The sequence below is a fragment of the Melospiza georgiana genome, chromosome 3 (assembly GCF_028018845.1).
Source record: "Melospiza georgiana isolate bMelGeo1 chromosome 3, bMelGeo1.pri, whole genome shotgun sequence".
Taxonomy (NCBI): domain Eukaryota; kingdom Metazoa; phylum Chordata; class Aves; order Passeriformes; family Passerellidae; genus Melospiza; species Melospiza georgiana.
Genome location: NC_080432.1, coordinates 54,626,865 through 54,642,882, shown reverse-complemented (window position 1 = coordinate 54,642,882; position 16,018 = coordinate 54,626,865). Strand labels below are relative to the sequence as shown.

Genomic DNA, 16,018 nt, shown 5'->3' with positions numbered 1-16,018 from the left:
AACAACCGTGGCCAAAAAACTCAAATGCCAATTAAATCTGACCATTAAAGACAGAGACAGCTTTTTGAACTTAAACATATTCATGACACATTCATGAAGGATGCAATGATTCGAATACTGAAAGTACACCCAAGCTCTGTAGTATGAAGCTACAATATCCTATGCATGTCAGAAATAAAATGAACAGCAGAATCAATACATTTCCAACAAAGACTTTAGAACTTTTTCTGTTCCACATAAACTGCAGACATATCAAATATAGCTGCTATGTTCACAAGATATGGATGTGAAACAGTATTTTCCTAGATCATGGATCTTATAACAAAATTGACTTGCCAGTGACACTTTCTATCAATATAAGTGCTGCTCTGTCAATGAGTGTAAATCATGATCATATTCATTCAAATGAAAAGAAACATTCTAGAAGGAAGAAACGACACAGACAATGCAAGAAAGCACAGCTGCTAATTCAGAAGACCATTTCTCAAAAATAAAAAATCTAGTTAATACATACTATATTTTAAATATATTTTAAGTTACCATCTTACTTACCATCCTGCCTTTAGGATTCGATATTTTGTTTTTTAAAAAAGCTAATATTCAATCTATCACCTGCAACCTTTCCAGATGCAAGGCAATTCTGCTGTTTTATACACACACAAGTGTGTGTAGGTTAAGTTAGTAGGAATTCTACTTCTTTTTTAAGATTGATGCAAAATTTAAAGTATTTATCATTGTGTACACTACAGTTTAAAGTTCACAGTTTCTTTAGACTTTTTGATCTAAATTAAACTGGAAGAGAGTCAGGATTTTCCATATATTCTCAGTACAGCTCTAAGGTAGTTTTGATGATCAGGTTATCAGCTTTTAAAAAAAATATAGAGCCTTCCTAAATTAATTGCACACTTGATGATTCAAGTAGGTTTTTGCTAAAATTATTTTTTATCTTTTTGAGTAACCTGATCTTGATTGACAGCCTTGAACTCTAACTTCCTAAAACAACTTTAAATTTAGCTCTAAATATGATCCCTGTCTGAAAAATGTGATGTGCTGTTGAGAACCTTATTTGGTGAATTAGAGAGTCATGCTGTGGAAAATCAAAGACGCATGAGCGAATGTAAGGCATACAAATATGGACTGCAAAAATTTTAGAAAAATATTTGTCTGCTGAAGGAATGACAACAGAGCACTAAAAATAAACACTAAAAGTCCTCCTCCCATTTTTTAATAGTCTGCTTGAACAGTCTTTCATTACTGAGTTAGTAAAGATTGTATCTGAGAAGATTCTGTTTTTATAAACTCCACTTATGTGGTTGCTATAAACAAACACACTTAAAATCCTGTTTATTGTCAACAGGAAGGTAGGTTCTACGTGTTGTATGTTTGCAGAGCTATAGAACCAGAGTACATGAGATTAAGTGCATTCTCCAGAAAGGGAGGAAGGAAGTATACCATCTGGGATGGAAAATTCCACAACAATAAATATAGTAAATTTGCTAGACAATTTGAAATGTAACTACACAGGTATGGTTTATACTTTTAGTTTTGTTTCCTTGTTTAGCAGCATGTTCCCAGTCCACTGTATGCTGAAATAAAACATTTGCACAGCACCAACTGATGAATTTTCAATCTGCATATTCATATTCCATTTGAAAAATTTCACAGCAATTTCTTGCTATCACAAAGCCAACTAGATAATCACTCTCCTAATATTGTGTCAGGGGTACTGGACAGTGAAAGCACTGTATATCAAATAAAAACTCTTTTGTACTTAGTCTATATAACCAATTTCTTTCTGAACAGCCCTTTAAAAAGGATTTTGAAAAGGATGATATCTAAAAAGCAACTGATTTTCCTTCATCTTTGATTTCAAAGACTCTCATTAAATATATGAGTTTCAAATATGAAGATAAATATTCAATCTTTGGATACTGAAAAAGAAAATTTACTATAAATTTACAAAGATGCGCCTACATTTCAGCTTCTGTATTTGGATTTGGATCAGATCAGCACAAAGACTGCTACAGAAGGATGTAGGATGCCCAAGGAAGATGTGCTGGTAACTACTCTCCAAAAGCTGAATAACTTTTGGATAGTAACTAGATAGTAACTTTTCTTAACAAAATATCAATCTATTGTATATCAGTGGAAGAAATACATTTCATGTGAAAGACTAGAAAAATCCCTGAGCTGCTGATCCATTTGCCAACAGATGACAGAAAGGGAGAACTGTGAGATCAAGGATGACTACAACTGCATGGACAAACGAACACTTAGAACAATTTTCCCCTTGACATAATAAAATTGTTTACTTCCCACCCTAAACTTATACTGCATGATACAATTGTATATATATATATATATACATACACACAATTATATATATACAGTACTCAATCTTTTCACTAAAATGTATGATACTTCCTCATAAATGTAACACATTTCTCATAACTCCAATTTCACTAAGAGTGCTCATTAATGTGTTTTTTTACCAAAGGGAAGAAGATAAAACCACACAATATACCTAAGAGGGCAGAAACAGCTTCAGAGAAACAGCCCTTTTTTTTTTTTAATTAAAAGCTGGAATCTCTCTCTGGGTTGTCAGAGATGATATAAAAATGACTCCTTTTTACATTCTCCACTGATCTCATTAACGCAATCTGTCAAACAGCTTACCAGATGAGTTTTAACATGGCCCCACACACCACTTATCCTGGCCTCAGAGCAGTATTTAGAACTTCTAAGAAATTGTCTGCATTTTAGAACTGATATTTGAATTAGCACTGGGTTTAACAAGACCCAGCAAAAACATGTATCTCAAAGCTGAATCCTACTATAATTACAAAAGATAATTAAAAGCGACTACAAGAGTGCAGCTCTTTAGGTCCTTGTTCTCCACAGTCATCCTGGATTCTGTATCAAATATATGATGGATTGTCCAACCTCATTTTAGTGAAGTGGTTATTTCAGTTTAGATTAATACACATTTTTATTCTACCTGTAAGAGAAGGTTGTACAGGTTGGATCAGGTCTGGCTGCTTGAGAGGATTTCCAAAATAGACAAACCACTCTTTTACCGAAGGACAGGTTCCACCTAAAAAAGACAGAATTGGATCAGTAAGGCAAATGCAAGTATTGACACTACTGTAACAGCTGGGATAAGCTGTGATCAGGATTCCAAATAGAAGGCACTTCTTGATGACTTGTTTGCTCAGCTTTAGAAACAAACCAAGAAAAAATTGTTTCAGTATCTTTATGACAAATCATCAGAACAAATAAAAGAGAGTTTCAATAACGTACTATAAACATGAGTTTGGGCTGGGGAACTGCAATCAAAACTGTAAATACAAGAGTCTGTGGAAAGCATTCTGAAACAGGCCTAGGCCTTCCCAGCCCAAGGCAGCTCAGGAAGCTCTGGAGGCATGTGGCATAGCTCAGGGACCTGCATGAGCAACCTCAGTCTCTCAGCACTGTTACACTGCCACATATCCAGGCAGAGCTTAATATGATTCACCTTCCAACTTGCCCTGATGTTTCTTGTGTCAGGGTTGGAGCCAAAATCTTAATAAGGAGGCCTTGATGGCTATTTGAAAGAAATGGAATCATCCCACCATCAGATGCAGAGCTTTTACAGCCTATTGTTCCAGACCTTTTATCGAGCATAAAGGAATTGTTTATACATAATACTTCAAGTGGCTTTCCTAGCTCCTAACCTGAATCCTGCTCAGCCCCTCTATAGATGGCTCTTAAATTAAAAACTTGACTTCAGGAATTGTGCATCTAACTACTTGATGCTTAAAGAAACCCAAACAAACCAACCTACAGGAAAAAAAAAAAATCACGCATTTGAGTATTTTTGAAATGCAGACTATCCAATTTACAAAAACCAGCTCAAAATCATTCAAATGCAAGTCTTCAATAAAAAAATCCCAAACAAACATAGAATCAGTGCTGCTATCATGTATTCTGTCCAGATTTTGGTTATGGTACCCGTGCCATAGTGCCCTAAATTTCTTCCCTGTAATCTGGTAAACAGTATGAATTAAAGAGACTTAGCTAGTCCTGGGCACTTGGAGTAGAGTTTTCAAATATTTCCTTTTTTTCCCTCCCTTGTCCCTTTCCAGATTCACAGGATTGCATCTCTAGTTTCTTCCAGCTCTCAACAAATACTGAAGCCATTATCCTTTAAAAATCCTGCCCTTTATCACCAATTTCAAACTCCCTAAAATTTACTGCACAAGTATTTTTGATGCCATGTGAATCCTAACCAAAACTTCCCCTAGATTAAACCAAACCTTTAGATTAAAACAAACCTTTCCAACACTGTCCTTTCCTTGTCCACTCAAAAAGGTTTTGTCACACAATTTCCTGATCTCACTCATAGCTCAATGCTGGAGATAACTGTTGACATGAATGAAAAAGTAGTGTGCTATGGTGCAAGGGCAGAAATTCCTCAGATGAATTTCTAATGTCGGGGTAAGAGAAGGGGAAAAGAACACTACAAAATCTGTTTTACAACCCTGCTTCTTCCTCCCTTCCCCATGGACCTGCAGCACAAACTCCCAATAAAGGTGAGGGACTGAAGAACCAACACAGGGAGTATGAGGGCCTGTGTTACACATGACTTGCCATGCTTATCTATTCAAAAACCAATGACATTAAAAATAAAATTTAAAATGCCTACAGTACAGGGGGAAAAAGCCTTAAACTGTACATTCCAATAGCTGAATAATCTCACATCTTGATTATAAATCATTGTCTATGATAACATTATTTCATGAACAAAACCCTTCAATCAAATAACCCAAAGTAACTTTCAGAAACATTCTGATGTTTTAACATTCAGTTTTAAGATTTAGTGTGTGGATTACTCTGCTTTGTTCAATTTATTCAGTTCACTCAGACTCCTAAATTTTAGCCTGGTTTCTTAAGGAGGCAAACCTAATGCAATTAGGACATCTGTCTTATAATTAATTCATGGATGCACTGGTCTCCTTCAACTAAATCTGCCAAGGGAGAAGTGATTTCAAATGGATTTCAAAAGTCCTAGACATTTTGTGAAACTGAAGACTCACCTGACAGAGGGATCCTATTAGGGCACCAATTGAAAGAAAGGCAGCAAAGTCAACTTACTGTTGTATCCAAACAGACTGAATGGCAAATCAATACACAAATATCTGTAGAAGAGCTAGAGATGAGAGAAAAGCTAGATGGGATTTGGGAAGAGCAGGAAACAATAGGGAACATGCTTAGGAATACCATATACTGCAGGAGGGCATTGTCAAGGACATGAGGAGAAGTTAAGATGGTATAAAGAAACATGGAAATAGAATAACTTCGCTGGTGAGGAGCATTGCTCTTTATGAGTTCCACAAGTCACATAAATACATATCAAAATGTGTCTTGATCCTAAATACCAGTGAGAGATTATTTTTGACATCAACCATTGAACTCATGCCCAGTAAAAAGGGAAGCTGAAGGAAAGTCTACAGTTTCACTCTTTACATGTTTGTGAGTGTAGGTACAGGACATAGTCCCACATCAGCTGAGTGCTTTTCATTACTATAGCACATTAGTAACAAACACATCACTGTTCACAAAAATAGCCAAATAAATATAGCTGAAAGCAAGGTCCTGCAAACTGACAGCCTATGAACATACCAAGAACAAAGTGGAGATATGATTTCTAAATGTCAACCCTCTCTGCATGGAAATGTCTTGGGGAAAAGAAACCCCAACTTTTTCCCCATAATGCATATAAAGAATATCACCAATTAAATTAAAAAAAAAGCAGTTCCTTTGTTTAAATAGATTCTGAATGACCTGTGAAAGCACTGCTTAGGCAGCCTAAGGAATCTTCAACTATGTGCAAACCACAAGAGAGTTGGAAAATGCTGTTATGTGTCTTCCTCTACACCTGCAACAGCCCCAGTTCTCCTGAGCAGTCACTGGTGATAACTGGCAAAAATTCTGCTAAGGGACTGGTTTTGACAGTGTCAAAGCAAGAATCAGTCTGGCCTGCTAATGTTAGAACTGGGAGTGATGCCAGGACTTCGAGGAGCTGGCCACGGGCTCAGGCTACATTCCATAACCTCCTAATTGGCAATGGACATGCAGGTGCAGGTATTTTCATGGACTGTGTTAGTGCCAAAACCTGCTGGCTTTGTTCTGAACCCTTTGCACACATAAGAAAGCTTGGCTGGCCTATCAGGGTGTATTATTTACTTTTATTTCCCCCTCCTACTTGAATTTTTCCAGAAGTACTTTTTCTCAGAAAGATGCTAAAGTGTTGACAATTTCTATCACTGTATGCAATATTTCACATACTGATCAGAATGGCTCAGTTAATTATAAGTGCACTTTTGAAATAGACAGACAACAAATGCCATGTTGTCAAAATCAGCCCCCTATTTATTTCTGTAGGGTCAAAAATAAGGCTGTGATTCTCCATCATTTCCATGAGTAAAGGCACAGGCACCACACACCAAACTATACCAAAGGCAATGTTATATAAGCAATTGTTTCAGCAGCTCTGCTATATTTTACAGGCAGGCACTGATTTGCTCATTCCCACTCCTGCCATTCCCTCGGGGTGTTTCAGCACAGCTGCTTGTGGCTACACAGAGCCAGATGGGGAAACAGACAGGTTAGTTACCTGACTACAAAAAAGGCAGGGAAGAGAGACAGAGGCTATTTTCAGTTTCTCAAACTAGGCCACCACACAGCTGCACAAACAGCTGCAACAGCACAACTGAGACGATGTGCAAGGATTGAAATGAGTGGCTGTGCAAGAAAATTATTTAAAGTGGCACTGATAGGAAAAGCAACACATCCCACTATGGCTTCAGGCAAAGTGGCATGGTAAGGGCCGATGGCTTCAAGGGATATGACATTCTGCTCCTATGGATTTGTGGGTCTCCTAAGCACCCTTAAAAATCACAATCTAGACATTCAGCACTAACAGTCTTTTTTTCAGAGTAGGGCAAACAGTTTACATTAGCTTTAACCTGCTCTTACTAAAACTGTAACCACTGCTTTTACTAACTTTTGGCTGCTTTGCCAATTAATAGTAAGTAAGTAGATCTGCAAACTGCAAAGAGGTCAGTTTCCACCATATTTTAATTGATGATATTAAGGAGTAAAAAAGAGGATCACTAACACATGCATGACCACGGCAAACTGGAACAAACATTGTGCAGAGTAAGTCTAGTTAGCTTCAAATGTGCTACATTAGCAGCTGTAAAATGGTGGCAGACTCCACATGGACTAATTTAATTAGTTGTCTTGTTTCAGTAAACTCTTCAATAATGCTAACTCAATGTCATTCTACCTTATACTACGACAGTGTAGACTACTTCTTCCCATCCTATCCCTTATCAAATTACAAAAACCAATCAACTTGATCTCATCTGAGGGAAACTGGCAAAGGACTCTACTTCGTAAAGAACAAAGTTTTGTAGGTCTAGCAGTGAATCCATAAAAACTAATGCTTACACATACCTATGCATTCCAATACAGACTGTGACTAATGATCTACACTCTTGACTCAGAAGCAACTATACACTGGAATAAAAAAACAACTCATGAACTACTAGGAAGTGACATGGTTAAAGCAGTTAGAGGTAGACACATGCATTGAAAATGCAGATTTAATAGAGGCACCCATGCAGACACAATCTACCTACCTTTCTGGAAGGGTTAAGGACTGATTTTCTAAACTATGACTTAGTTTAGAAAATTATCACTAGAATTGGAAGCCTGAACTGAGAATAAATAACCCATGCTGTCATTTTATTCTAAAATCACTTCTTTAAAAGAAGACAACTCTCCCATTAAAATTTCATTTTCAATATGACTCTAAATAAACATTTCTGTATTTCAATTCTAATCTTCTCTGAGTACTAAACCCACTGTAACACAAATGCTAACCTGCCTACTACCCTGCCATCCTGCACCAACAACTGTTAATTAGGAATTTTGGCCTGGGTGTTTCTGAAAACATCAATGAATATCCTGCTGTTCAGATGAATAAGTAAAACCCAACCAAGTTATAATTATATACAAAATTTGGAGGCAGTACACCAAAAAATGAAAAATGACAGATGTGCATGATTACTGCTGGGATTTTTGTTATTCTCTCCAAATTGCTATGTAAACTCTGATTCAGTTTTTCCTATTATGGCACAACTTCAACCTCTGGCTGCTGAGTGAAATCATGTACTTAATTACCTTTTTGTGCCTTTCTAAGCAAATAGTTTGAATATTAGGTTTGATGGCGGTGCACTTTCATCAATAAAATGTAAAGTGATTACCACGGAGAAATCAACACATTCAAACAAATAAAGTTCAGTACACTTTTAATTTTCAACTCACTGGCTGAAAGACACTGTAAAGATAACACTTAACTAATGGAAGTCTTAAGAACATGAAATTGGTGCAAGGATGTGAATAAAGACCTCTCTGTCTTCAAGGAGATGAATGCAAGCACAGATGTAAGTACCTGCTACCGAATCTGTTTATACCACTGGATAAGGAAATCATATTTTCTAGAACCTGGATGAAAGAACTAATAATAGCTGGCATGACTACCTGCATTTGTATTATTACAGTAACTGTATTTGACTGTTCTGAAAATTGCAGACTTAAAATCAACAGAAGGTAAAACTTTAACAGTGAATTATTGTTCTGTAAAAGTGTATTGCATCTCACTAATTCATCCAGAGCCACACTTACCCAAGAACATTAGGTTTCATACACCTTCAAACTTTCAAAAATCTCATAAAGACCATTGCTTTGCTCAATTTTTTGATCATTAACAACTTTCACAACTTCCCATTTAGCAAGGAAAAAAGCTCCAATTTTTAAAAATCACTTTAAAAGCACTGAAATGGAGCAGCATGTAGAAAAAGCCCACAATTTCACATTTTCTCTTACTTCCATAAGAAATACATTTCAGCTGTTCGGAGTTTTTATCCTAAATGCATTTTCTATCCTAAATGCTGATAAAGGCACTAAAGCAATGAATTCAAGATTTCATATTTCAAAATTGAAAGTACAATGGTGTAAGTGGTTTAATCCTTACCTTTTCCAGATTCCAGCAAGATAGAATAAATATGCTGACGAGCAGGGCGGTAGATAAGTGCCTGTCCAGGAATCTCTCTATCAAAGTCATCTTCCAAGGAGTTGCTGCACTCAATCTCTCCATGACTCAGGATATTGAAGATCGAATAATTTTCAGATTGGATATGCTGCTCTTTAGCTAACTGTTAGTTCAAAGAAGGAAGAAGGCATTATCTCCAAAGTAAAGAATAAGTAAAAAGTAACAACATGTATTCACTGTTTGAGGAAATAGATATTTCTCTATCAGTAGAAATGGAGGGAATAGCCAGGGAGGGAACAAGTGCTTTTTCAAATAACACCAATATAGTTTATTTTCATCTTTTTGTGGAGAGGAATCCCCAGGAAAACTGTCATTACCTTTCTTAGCCCCTCCTTTAATTCTAAAAATTTAAAAGCTTGAACAACAGTTTTCTAGAAAGTAATTATTCTTAAAATTAATTCTGAATTCTAGCATAGCTGCCCTCCTTTGGTCCCCTGAAAATGTATCTTCCTTCTTTAAACAGTGAGTGAAGGCATGACAAAATGCAAACTTCCCATTTTATCACAAGATGAACTATATAAGACAGCTGTATTTCTTTCCTGACCTGACTTGGTGTAGTTTACATTCTGGTAAAATTAGAATACCTAATTTCACCATACTTTTACTTTGCAATAGCTCTCCACTGTGAAAAGAAATGCCATGTACTCTAGTGAGGAAAACCAGGTCTGCAGGCATGTTGCTAAAAAGCAGAATTAACAGCATCACCCAGGCAGCACATTAACCATGACTGGATGCAGACACATCTGGCTACAGCAGCTGGCTACAGGCAGCCTCAGTACCAGCAGGGTCTGCTGGTGAGGAACAGCCTAGGTGAGAAAGCAACAAAGATGCTCTCAGCATCATTCTGTGCTCATCAGCACAGAATTCCAACCAGTAACGCTGGCAATCTGGATTGGTCAAGTGCACAGACAGACTTTCTACTGTACAACCCCAGACCAAAACCTGGGGTGTTTTAAACAGCTGAGCAGAGTGAGTATTTCCATGGGGTGCCACTAACAAATTCTCCAGGACCTGTGCCCTATGGTGAGCAGGCACTGATGTTTCTTTGCTCTACATTCCCTGCGTGTGTTGTGCCAGTTGTACTATTTGGGTTGTGCCATCCAGCTGAAGCTACCACAGATTCTTTCACCAGGAGTTACTGGACCACTGGCCAGAAACAAATTCATTTCTGCAGAATTCCAGTATCTGCAAACCTGGGAACTCAGCAGGTCACAGCTGAAGTCATTCACTGGGTAATTAGTGATCAAAAATAATTCTACTAAAATGTCATATTTTCTGTGTACAGCGCCAATCAACAGAGCACTTATACAATAAATTAAAGGTTTCCCTGCCAGAAATATTTCAATATTCCTAATATGTGTAGACAATGTAATCCCATCAAGTATACTTTTGTATAAAATAAAAACAGAGCATCAACTATTTCTAAGCATGATTTTAATGAAGCACTGAACTATTGCACAGAAACCAGATGAGACCATCAACAACACTAGCTTATTGCAATTTGCCAATAAGCTACATATCCTTATGTACTAAAAAAACTGCAAACTGATTTCAAATGTACTGCTGTATTCAATGTCTGTATCTTGAAAAATATTTCTGATTCATACCTACAATCAGCTAGAAAGTTATGCTCTTCTGAGAGAAACAGCAACATGAGGCTGTGCCCTCATGGTGGGAATTGAGCTTTGTGTGCCATTTACGTGAAGCTCAGACAATGTGCAAGGTAAGCAGAACTACATATGGGTTCCAAAATATGAAGCAAAGCACACACATTACATATACAAATATTTGAACACTTGTAACAAAAACAAAAGAGAAGTTAACATGTCTAACATTTTGACTGTAATTTCCTTGGCCCAGGGATTGGCTTCATGTAGGATTCTTGTAGCAACAGGGAAGCGTTGTTCAATGGAGTTTCTAAACATTATTATTTTATTAGAGCAGTAGCTCAGCATGATGCTTCAGAACTTCAACCCTTCAAATTAAAGACTAAGCCAAGAAATAATTACCATTTGTCATAAAGACCACATGGTACATTCTCTTAAGGAATAAGGATATTGCCACTATTGTCCTGGCCATAATCCAACCTAGATAATTGCATTCTGGCTGTTTATTCCTTGCACTTCAAGCAGAAAGAGATTCTTCAACACCTTATTATGATGTATGGCTGCTGATTTTTTAAAATATCTTCTATTTAACTACAACAGTAAAAAGTGATATGTACTGTAGCTGTGTGTGGTGAATATAAAAACCCAAATATATCTACAGTTTAGCTGAAATGAGCACTGCATTACAATGCAGTTATAAAATGTTTTATAGTCTTTTTAGAAAGCAAAATGTAAATTATATTGTTACTTTACAGTAACATGAGGAAACAAAAATAGTTTTAAAGAAAATGCTCAAGATAAGCAAGAGAAAGAAAAAGAAACTTCTGTGTTTGAAGTCTACAAGGACCTAATAAAATAGGGAGTAACAGATGGCTAATATAGGGTCTAAAATACACTTCCTTGTATAGATTTTTTTAAAAAATCTCAATATGTTATCTTAATTGCCACGAATTGACAGAATTGTACTCTAGACTTACTGTTGTACCATAAATTCTGATGCAAGGTAGCACATTTTCTATTAGCCAGGTACACCACCCTAAGCTAATATATCCAATTTCCCAGAGTGACTCAATCTGCCATACCGTATCTTACCCCCACATCAGTGCATCCCTGTCAACGTGGGATGCCATAACTAAAACTTGCTACTGCACCCCTGCCCTTTGGGAATTAATAAACACATTGAAGTGCTTTTGGGTCATTCAGGGACAAGGAAAACAAGGAGAATTTAACCTGAACCAAAAATACAGACTTATTGCATTTGACACTGTCCTGTACAACATCCTTGTCCCTTAACTGGAGAAGCATGGATTTCACAGATGGGCCTCTTGGTAGATGAGGAACTGGTTGGATGGTCGCACTGAAAGAGCTGTGGCCAATGGCTCGATGTGCAAGGGGAGGCCAGTGCCAAGCGGTGTCCTCAGGGGTCATACTGGGACCAGCACAGTTTAACATCATTGCCAGGAACATGGACAGTGAGATCAAGTGCTCCCTTGGCAAGGTGACACCAGGCTGTGCGGTGCCATCCACATGCAGGAGCAAAAGGATCCACCCAGAGGAATCTGGACAGGTGGGCCTGTGCAAACCTCAGCAACTTCAACAGGGCCGAGTACAAGATCCCGCACTTGGGTCGGAGCATTCCTGACCACAAATACAGGCTGGATGGAGAATGGATTGAGAGCAGCTCTAAGAAGGGCTTTAGGGTGCTGCTGAGTAAGCAGCTTGACCTGTGAGCTTGACCAGCAACATGCACTAACAGCCCAGAGAGCCAGCTGAACCCTGGGCTGCATCCAAGGCAGCGTGACCAGCAGGGCAAGGAATGGGATTCTCCCTGTCTGCTCTGCTCTGGTGACACCCTACCTGGAGTGCTGTGCCCAGCTCTGACATCCCCAGCACAGGAAGTACTTTGACCTGTTGGAATGAGTCCAGAGGGCTGCAAACGTGATCAGAGGGCTGGAATATGTCTGCTATGAGGACAGGCTGGGAGAGCTGGAGTTGTGTAACTGGAGAAGAGAAGGCTCTGGAGACACCTTAGAGCTGCCTTCAAATACCTAAAGGGGGCTACAAAAGAGCTGGAGAGGGACTTTTCACAAGGGTGTGTAGTGACAGGATGAGGGGCAATGGATTTAAACCAACAGAAAGTAGGTTTAGATTAGATATTAAGAAGAAGCCCTTTGCTGTGAAGGTGGTGAGGCACTGGCCCAGGTTGGCAAGAGAAGAGCTGGATCATCCCTGGAAGTATTAAAGGCCAGGTTGGATGGGGCTCTGAGTAACCTGGTCTAATGGAAGTCTCCCTGCTCAGGGCAGGGCTTTGGAACTAGGTTATCTTTAGTCCCAACCCCAACCATTCTATAACTCTACGACATGATTCTGCAGGAGTTTCCACATCTCCACCATAAGCAATTTCAACTTCTGCATTCTTAGCACAGCTACCTTTGATACCTCCACTGCAAGGCACAGCCAAGCAGATCACTGACCAGCTTATGGCTGACCTGTGGGTTCTCAAAGTAAAAACCAAGTCAATACACAAATTATATTAACATGGGAAATCATATAATACATGGGAAGTATGTTTCTGTGTCCAGGTGTTGGCCTAGACAGGAGCTGCTCCCCATTATGTGACCTAGCCGCCATTCCAAAATGAGAATATTAAATGTGCTGCATCTGTGATCATATTAATGCATGCAATAATCATAACTGGAGCTCTACTTAACAGACAAAAGATTCTTGCACAAGCAAATTGAAATCTATAGGACTGATGTACCCATTACTAACTTCCATTAACTAGTCATGGCAATGAAGTGATCATTAAGGTTTAAAAAATAAGTTACCTGAAAGATTTCTTTATCTTGACAGAGAGGTGATTGTTGTTGAAGGGATAACATTTGACAAATTGTTTCATTGTGAGGAACCCATGGAGATTGCTGCCCAGGCAAAAGGTAGGAGCTCACTCCTCTGCAGAGCAATGTCTTGTCTGATCCCAGAGGTAGAATCTCTTCCAATTTTTTCAGGCTGCTGTAAGAGCATGGAATTTTTGAGATGTAATCTGCTACAGACAGCAGTATGTCTGCTCTTCTGCTGTAGCTGCAGTTCCTGTGGCGACTCTTGGTTAAACATTTGTTCCAAAATCCTTCCAACATGCTTTCTGGAATAATATCATTGCCAAGCAAGCACGCAAAGAGAGGAAGGTGTGTCAAACTAATACCCAGCACACTGCAAAGGACTTCTCGAGAGTACATAACAGTGACCAGTCTGTCCAAACGGAGGTTCTCAATGGAAAAGTAGGGACATGTGTCATAGATGAGGTAGTCACTATCTTGCCCCAGAATTCCTATACATTTGTGCTGCAAACCATATGCAGCCACCTCAAAGTCTGCCTCTTGCAACGTGCAGACTGTTTTTTGACCGAGTGATTTCAGGGCATAACGTGTAAAAGTAGGCAGAGCTGAAGGAAGAACAAACATTTCTCTCCCTGGCTGTCTCCTGTAAGTCTTGATAAACTGAAATAATCTGGCTATTTCCTCAGTATTCTTCATCCTCCGTTTGATCCACTCATCTCTCTTTTTCTCTTCTACCACCCCGTCGAAGTAAAACACCAACTTGATACCAGCTGCCATAAAAGCATTGATAAAATCCTCTAAAACAGCAAGGTACTCTCGCCACTGGCCACCGCACACCCAGGATTCTGGAGTGTACCAGCGTCTAACACAGCTCATGGCATCTACCACGATAACAGGTGGGCAGTCAGGATGATCAGTGCGATGCTTTTCTGCCATTTGTCTCAGATCTACCGTTTGGCACGCATGTGGGCATACTCTTGCCACAAATCCCTGCAAGCCTCTAACACCCATGGCTGATCTCCAAAACTCACAGCAGTCTGAAAGAAGAGAAATAAAAACAATGTTCTAAGATGCAATACTGGAAAACAATGAAATTCTACAATAATACTTTTAAAAGCTGCTTGGAAACAGAACTGTTATTTTTCTGCATTTGCTGATAGTTCATTGCTGTATGCCAGCTTTTAACAATTTGAAAGAGTTTACATCCCCTCTGCAAACCGAACATAGGTAGTCATTCATTTTCCCTTCCACTTCTGGCTTTTATATCAGTGAAAAATATAAGTATCAAAAAATTCTGGTAAGTATGACCAAACAAAATTCACTCATTCATTCACACTGAATGAGTAAGGCTGGAAGGAACCACGAGTCCAACCTGCCTGCTCCAGCAGGGCCATCCTAGAGCACACAGCACAGGATTGCGTTTGGACGGTTCTTGAGTATCCCCAGTGAGGGAGATTTCAGGTTAATAGCGTATAGAGAAGAACACAATACAAGAAAATCGAGGACAGATTTTGTTTTTTTATTAAGAAATATACAAGCTTATGGTATTCAAAAGGTAAAGGAAAGTGAGTTTACAAACTACAGTGATTAGACAGCTTTTAAAAGCATTCCCGAAACCTATCAGTTAAAGATCGAGTTCTGAATGCCACCCTCTTTAATCACAGTCTGGCTTGGAAAGGACCTCGCAGGGTGCGGGGGCCGCTGCGTGCAGCCCCGGCAGGGCCGAGTCCCCCGCCCCGGAGTCCGTAAGGCTCCCGGACCGCGCTGCCCGCGCACCCCAGGACCGGGACCGGGACCGGGACCCGGGACCAGGACCGGGACCGGGACCCGGCGACCCGCCCCGCCCCGCTCGGCCCGGCCCAGTCCCGGGGAGTCCCCGGGCCCCGGCCCCGCCGCCTGGCACTGACCCGAGCGCCGCTTCCGCTTCCCGCGGGGAGGGCGGGGCCGCGCCTGCGCAAGGCGGCGGGGCGGGGCGCGCCCGTGAGGGGCCGAGCCCGGCCTGTGGAGGGGCCGGGCCGTGCCTCTGGAGGGGCCGGGCCTGTGGAGGGGCCGTGCCTCTGGAGGGGCCGTGCCTGTGGAGGGGCCGGGCCGTGCCTCTGGAGGGGCCGGGCCTGTGGAGGGGCCGGGCCGTGCCTGTGGAGAGGCCGGGCCGTGCCTCTGGAGGGGCCGTGCCTCTGGAGGGGCCGTGCCTCTGGAGGGGCCGGGCCGTGCCTGTGAGGGGTCGGACCGTGCTTCTGGAGGGGCTGGCGCTGGCAACGGCGTCTGTCCCCGCCCGGGGGCTGCGGTGCCTGGGCTTTGTACGGCTACAATGGGGCCGGAGGGGCCATTGTGCCCCCGAACAAACCCGGCCGGCACGGGGGGACGGGGCGGGGGACATGAAAGCGTCGCGCACCGAAATCGCTTCAACCCCCCCC

The 16,018-nt window shown here is 40.4% G+C and overlaps 1 protein-coding gene across 1 annotated transcript in view; it reads right to left on the bottom strand.

Moving 5' to 3' along the window:
* FAM120B (family with sequence similarity 120 member B) overlaps window positions 1–15,540 on the bottom strand; it is a 48,215-nt gene extending 32,675 nt beyond the window's left edge. The window contains exons 1-4 of the mRNA XM_058021524.1: window positions 15,512–15,540; window positions 13,596–14,641; window positions 9,083–9,263; window positions 2,999–3,094 (exon numbers count right to left, since the gene is read on the bottom strand). Coding sequence (XP_057877507.1) covers window positions 2,999–3,094; window positions 9,083–9,263; window positions 13,596–14,615 — 1,297 coding nt within the window. The 5' untranslated portion in view covers window positions 14,616–14,641; window positions 15,512–15,540. The remainder of the gene's footprint in view (window positions 1–2,998; window positions 3,095–9,082; window positions 9,264–13,595; window positions 14,642–15,511) is intronic.
* Window positions 15,541–16,018: the final 478 nt, after the last annotated feature.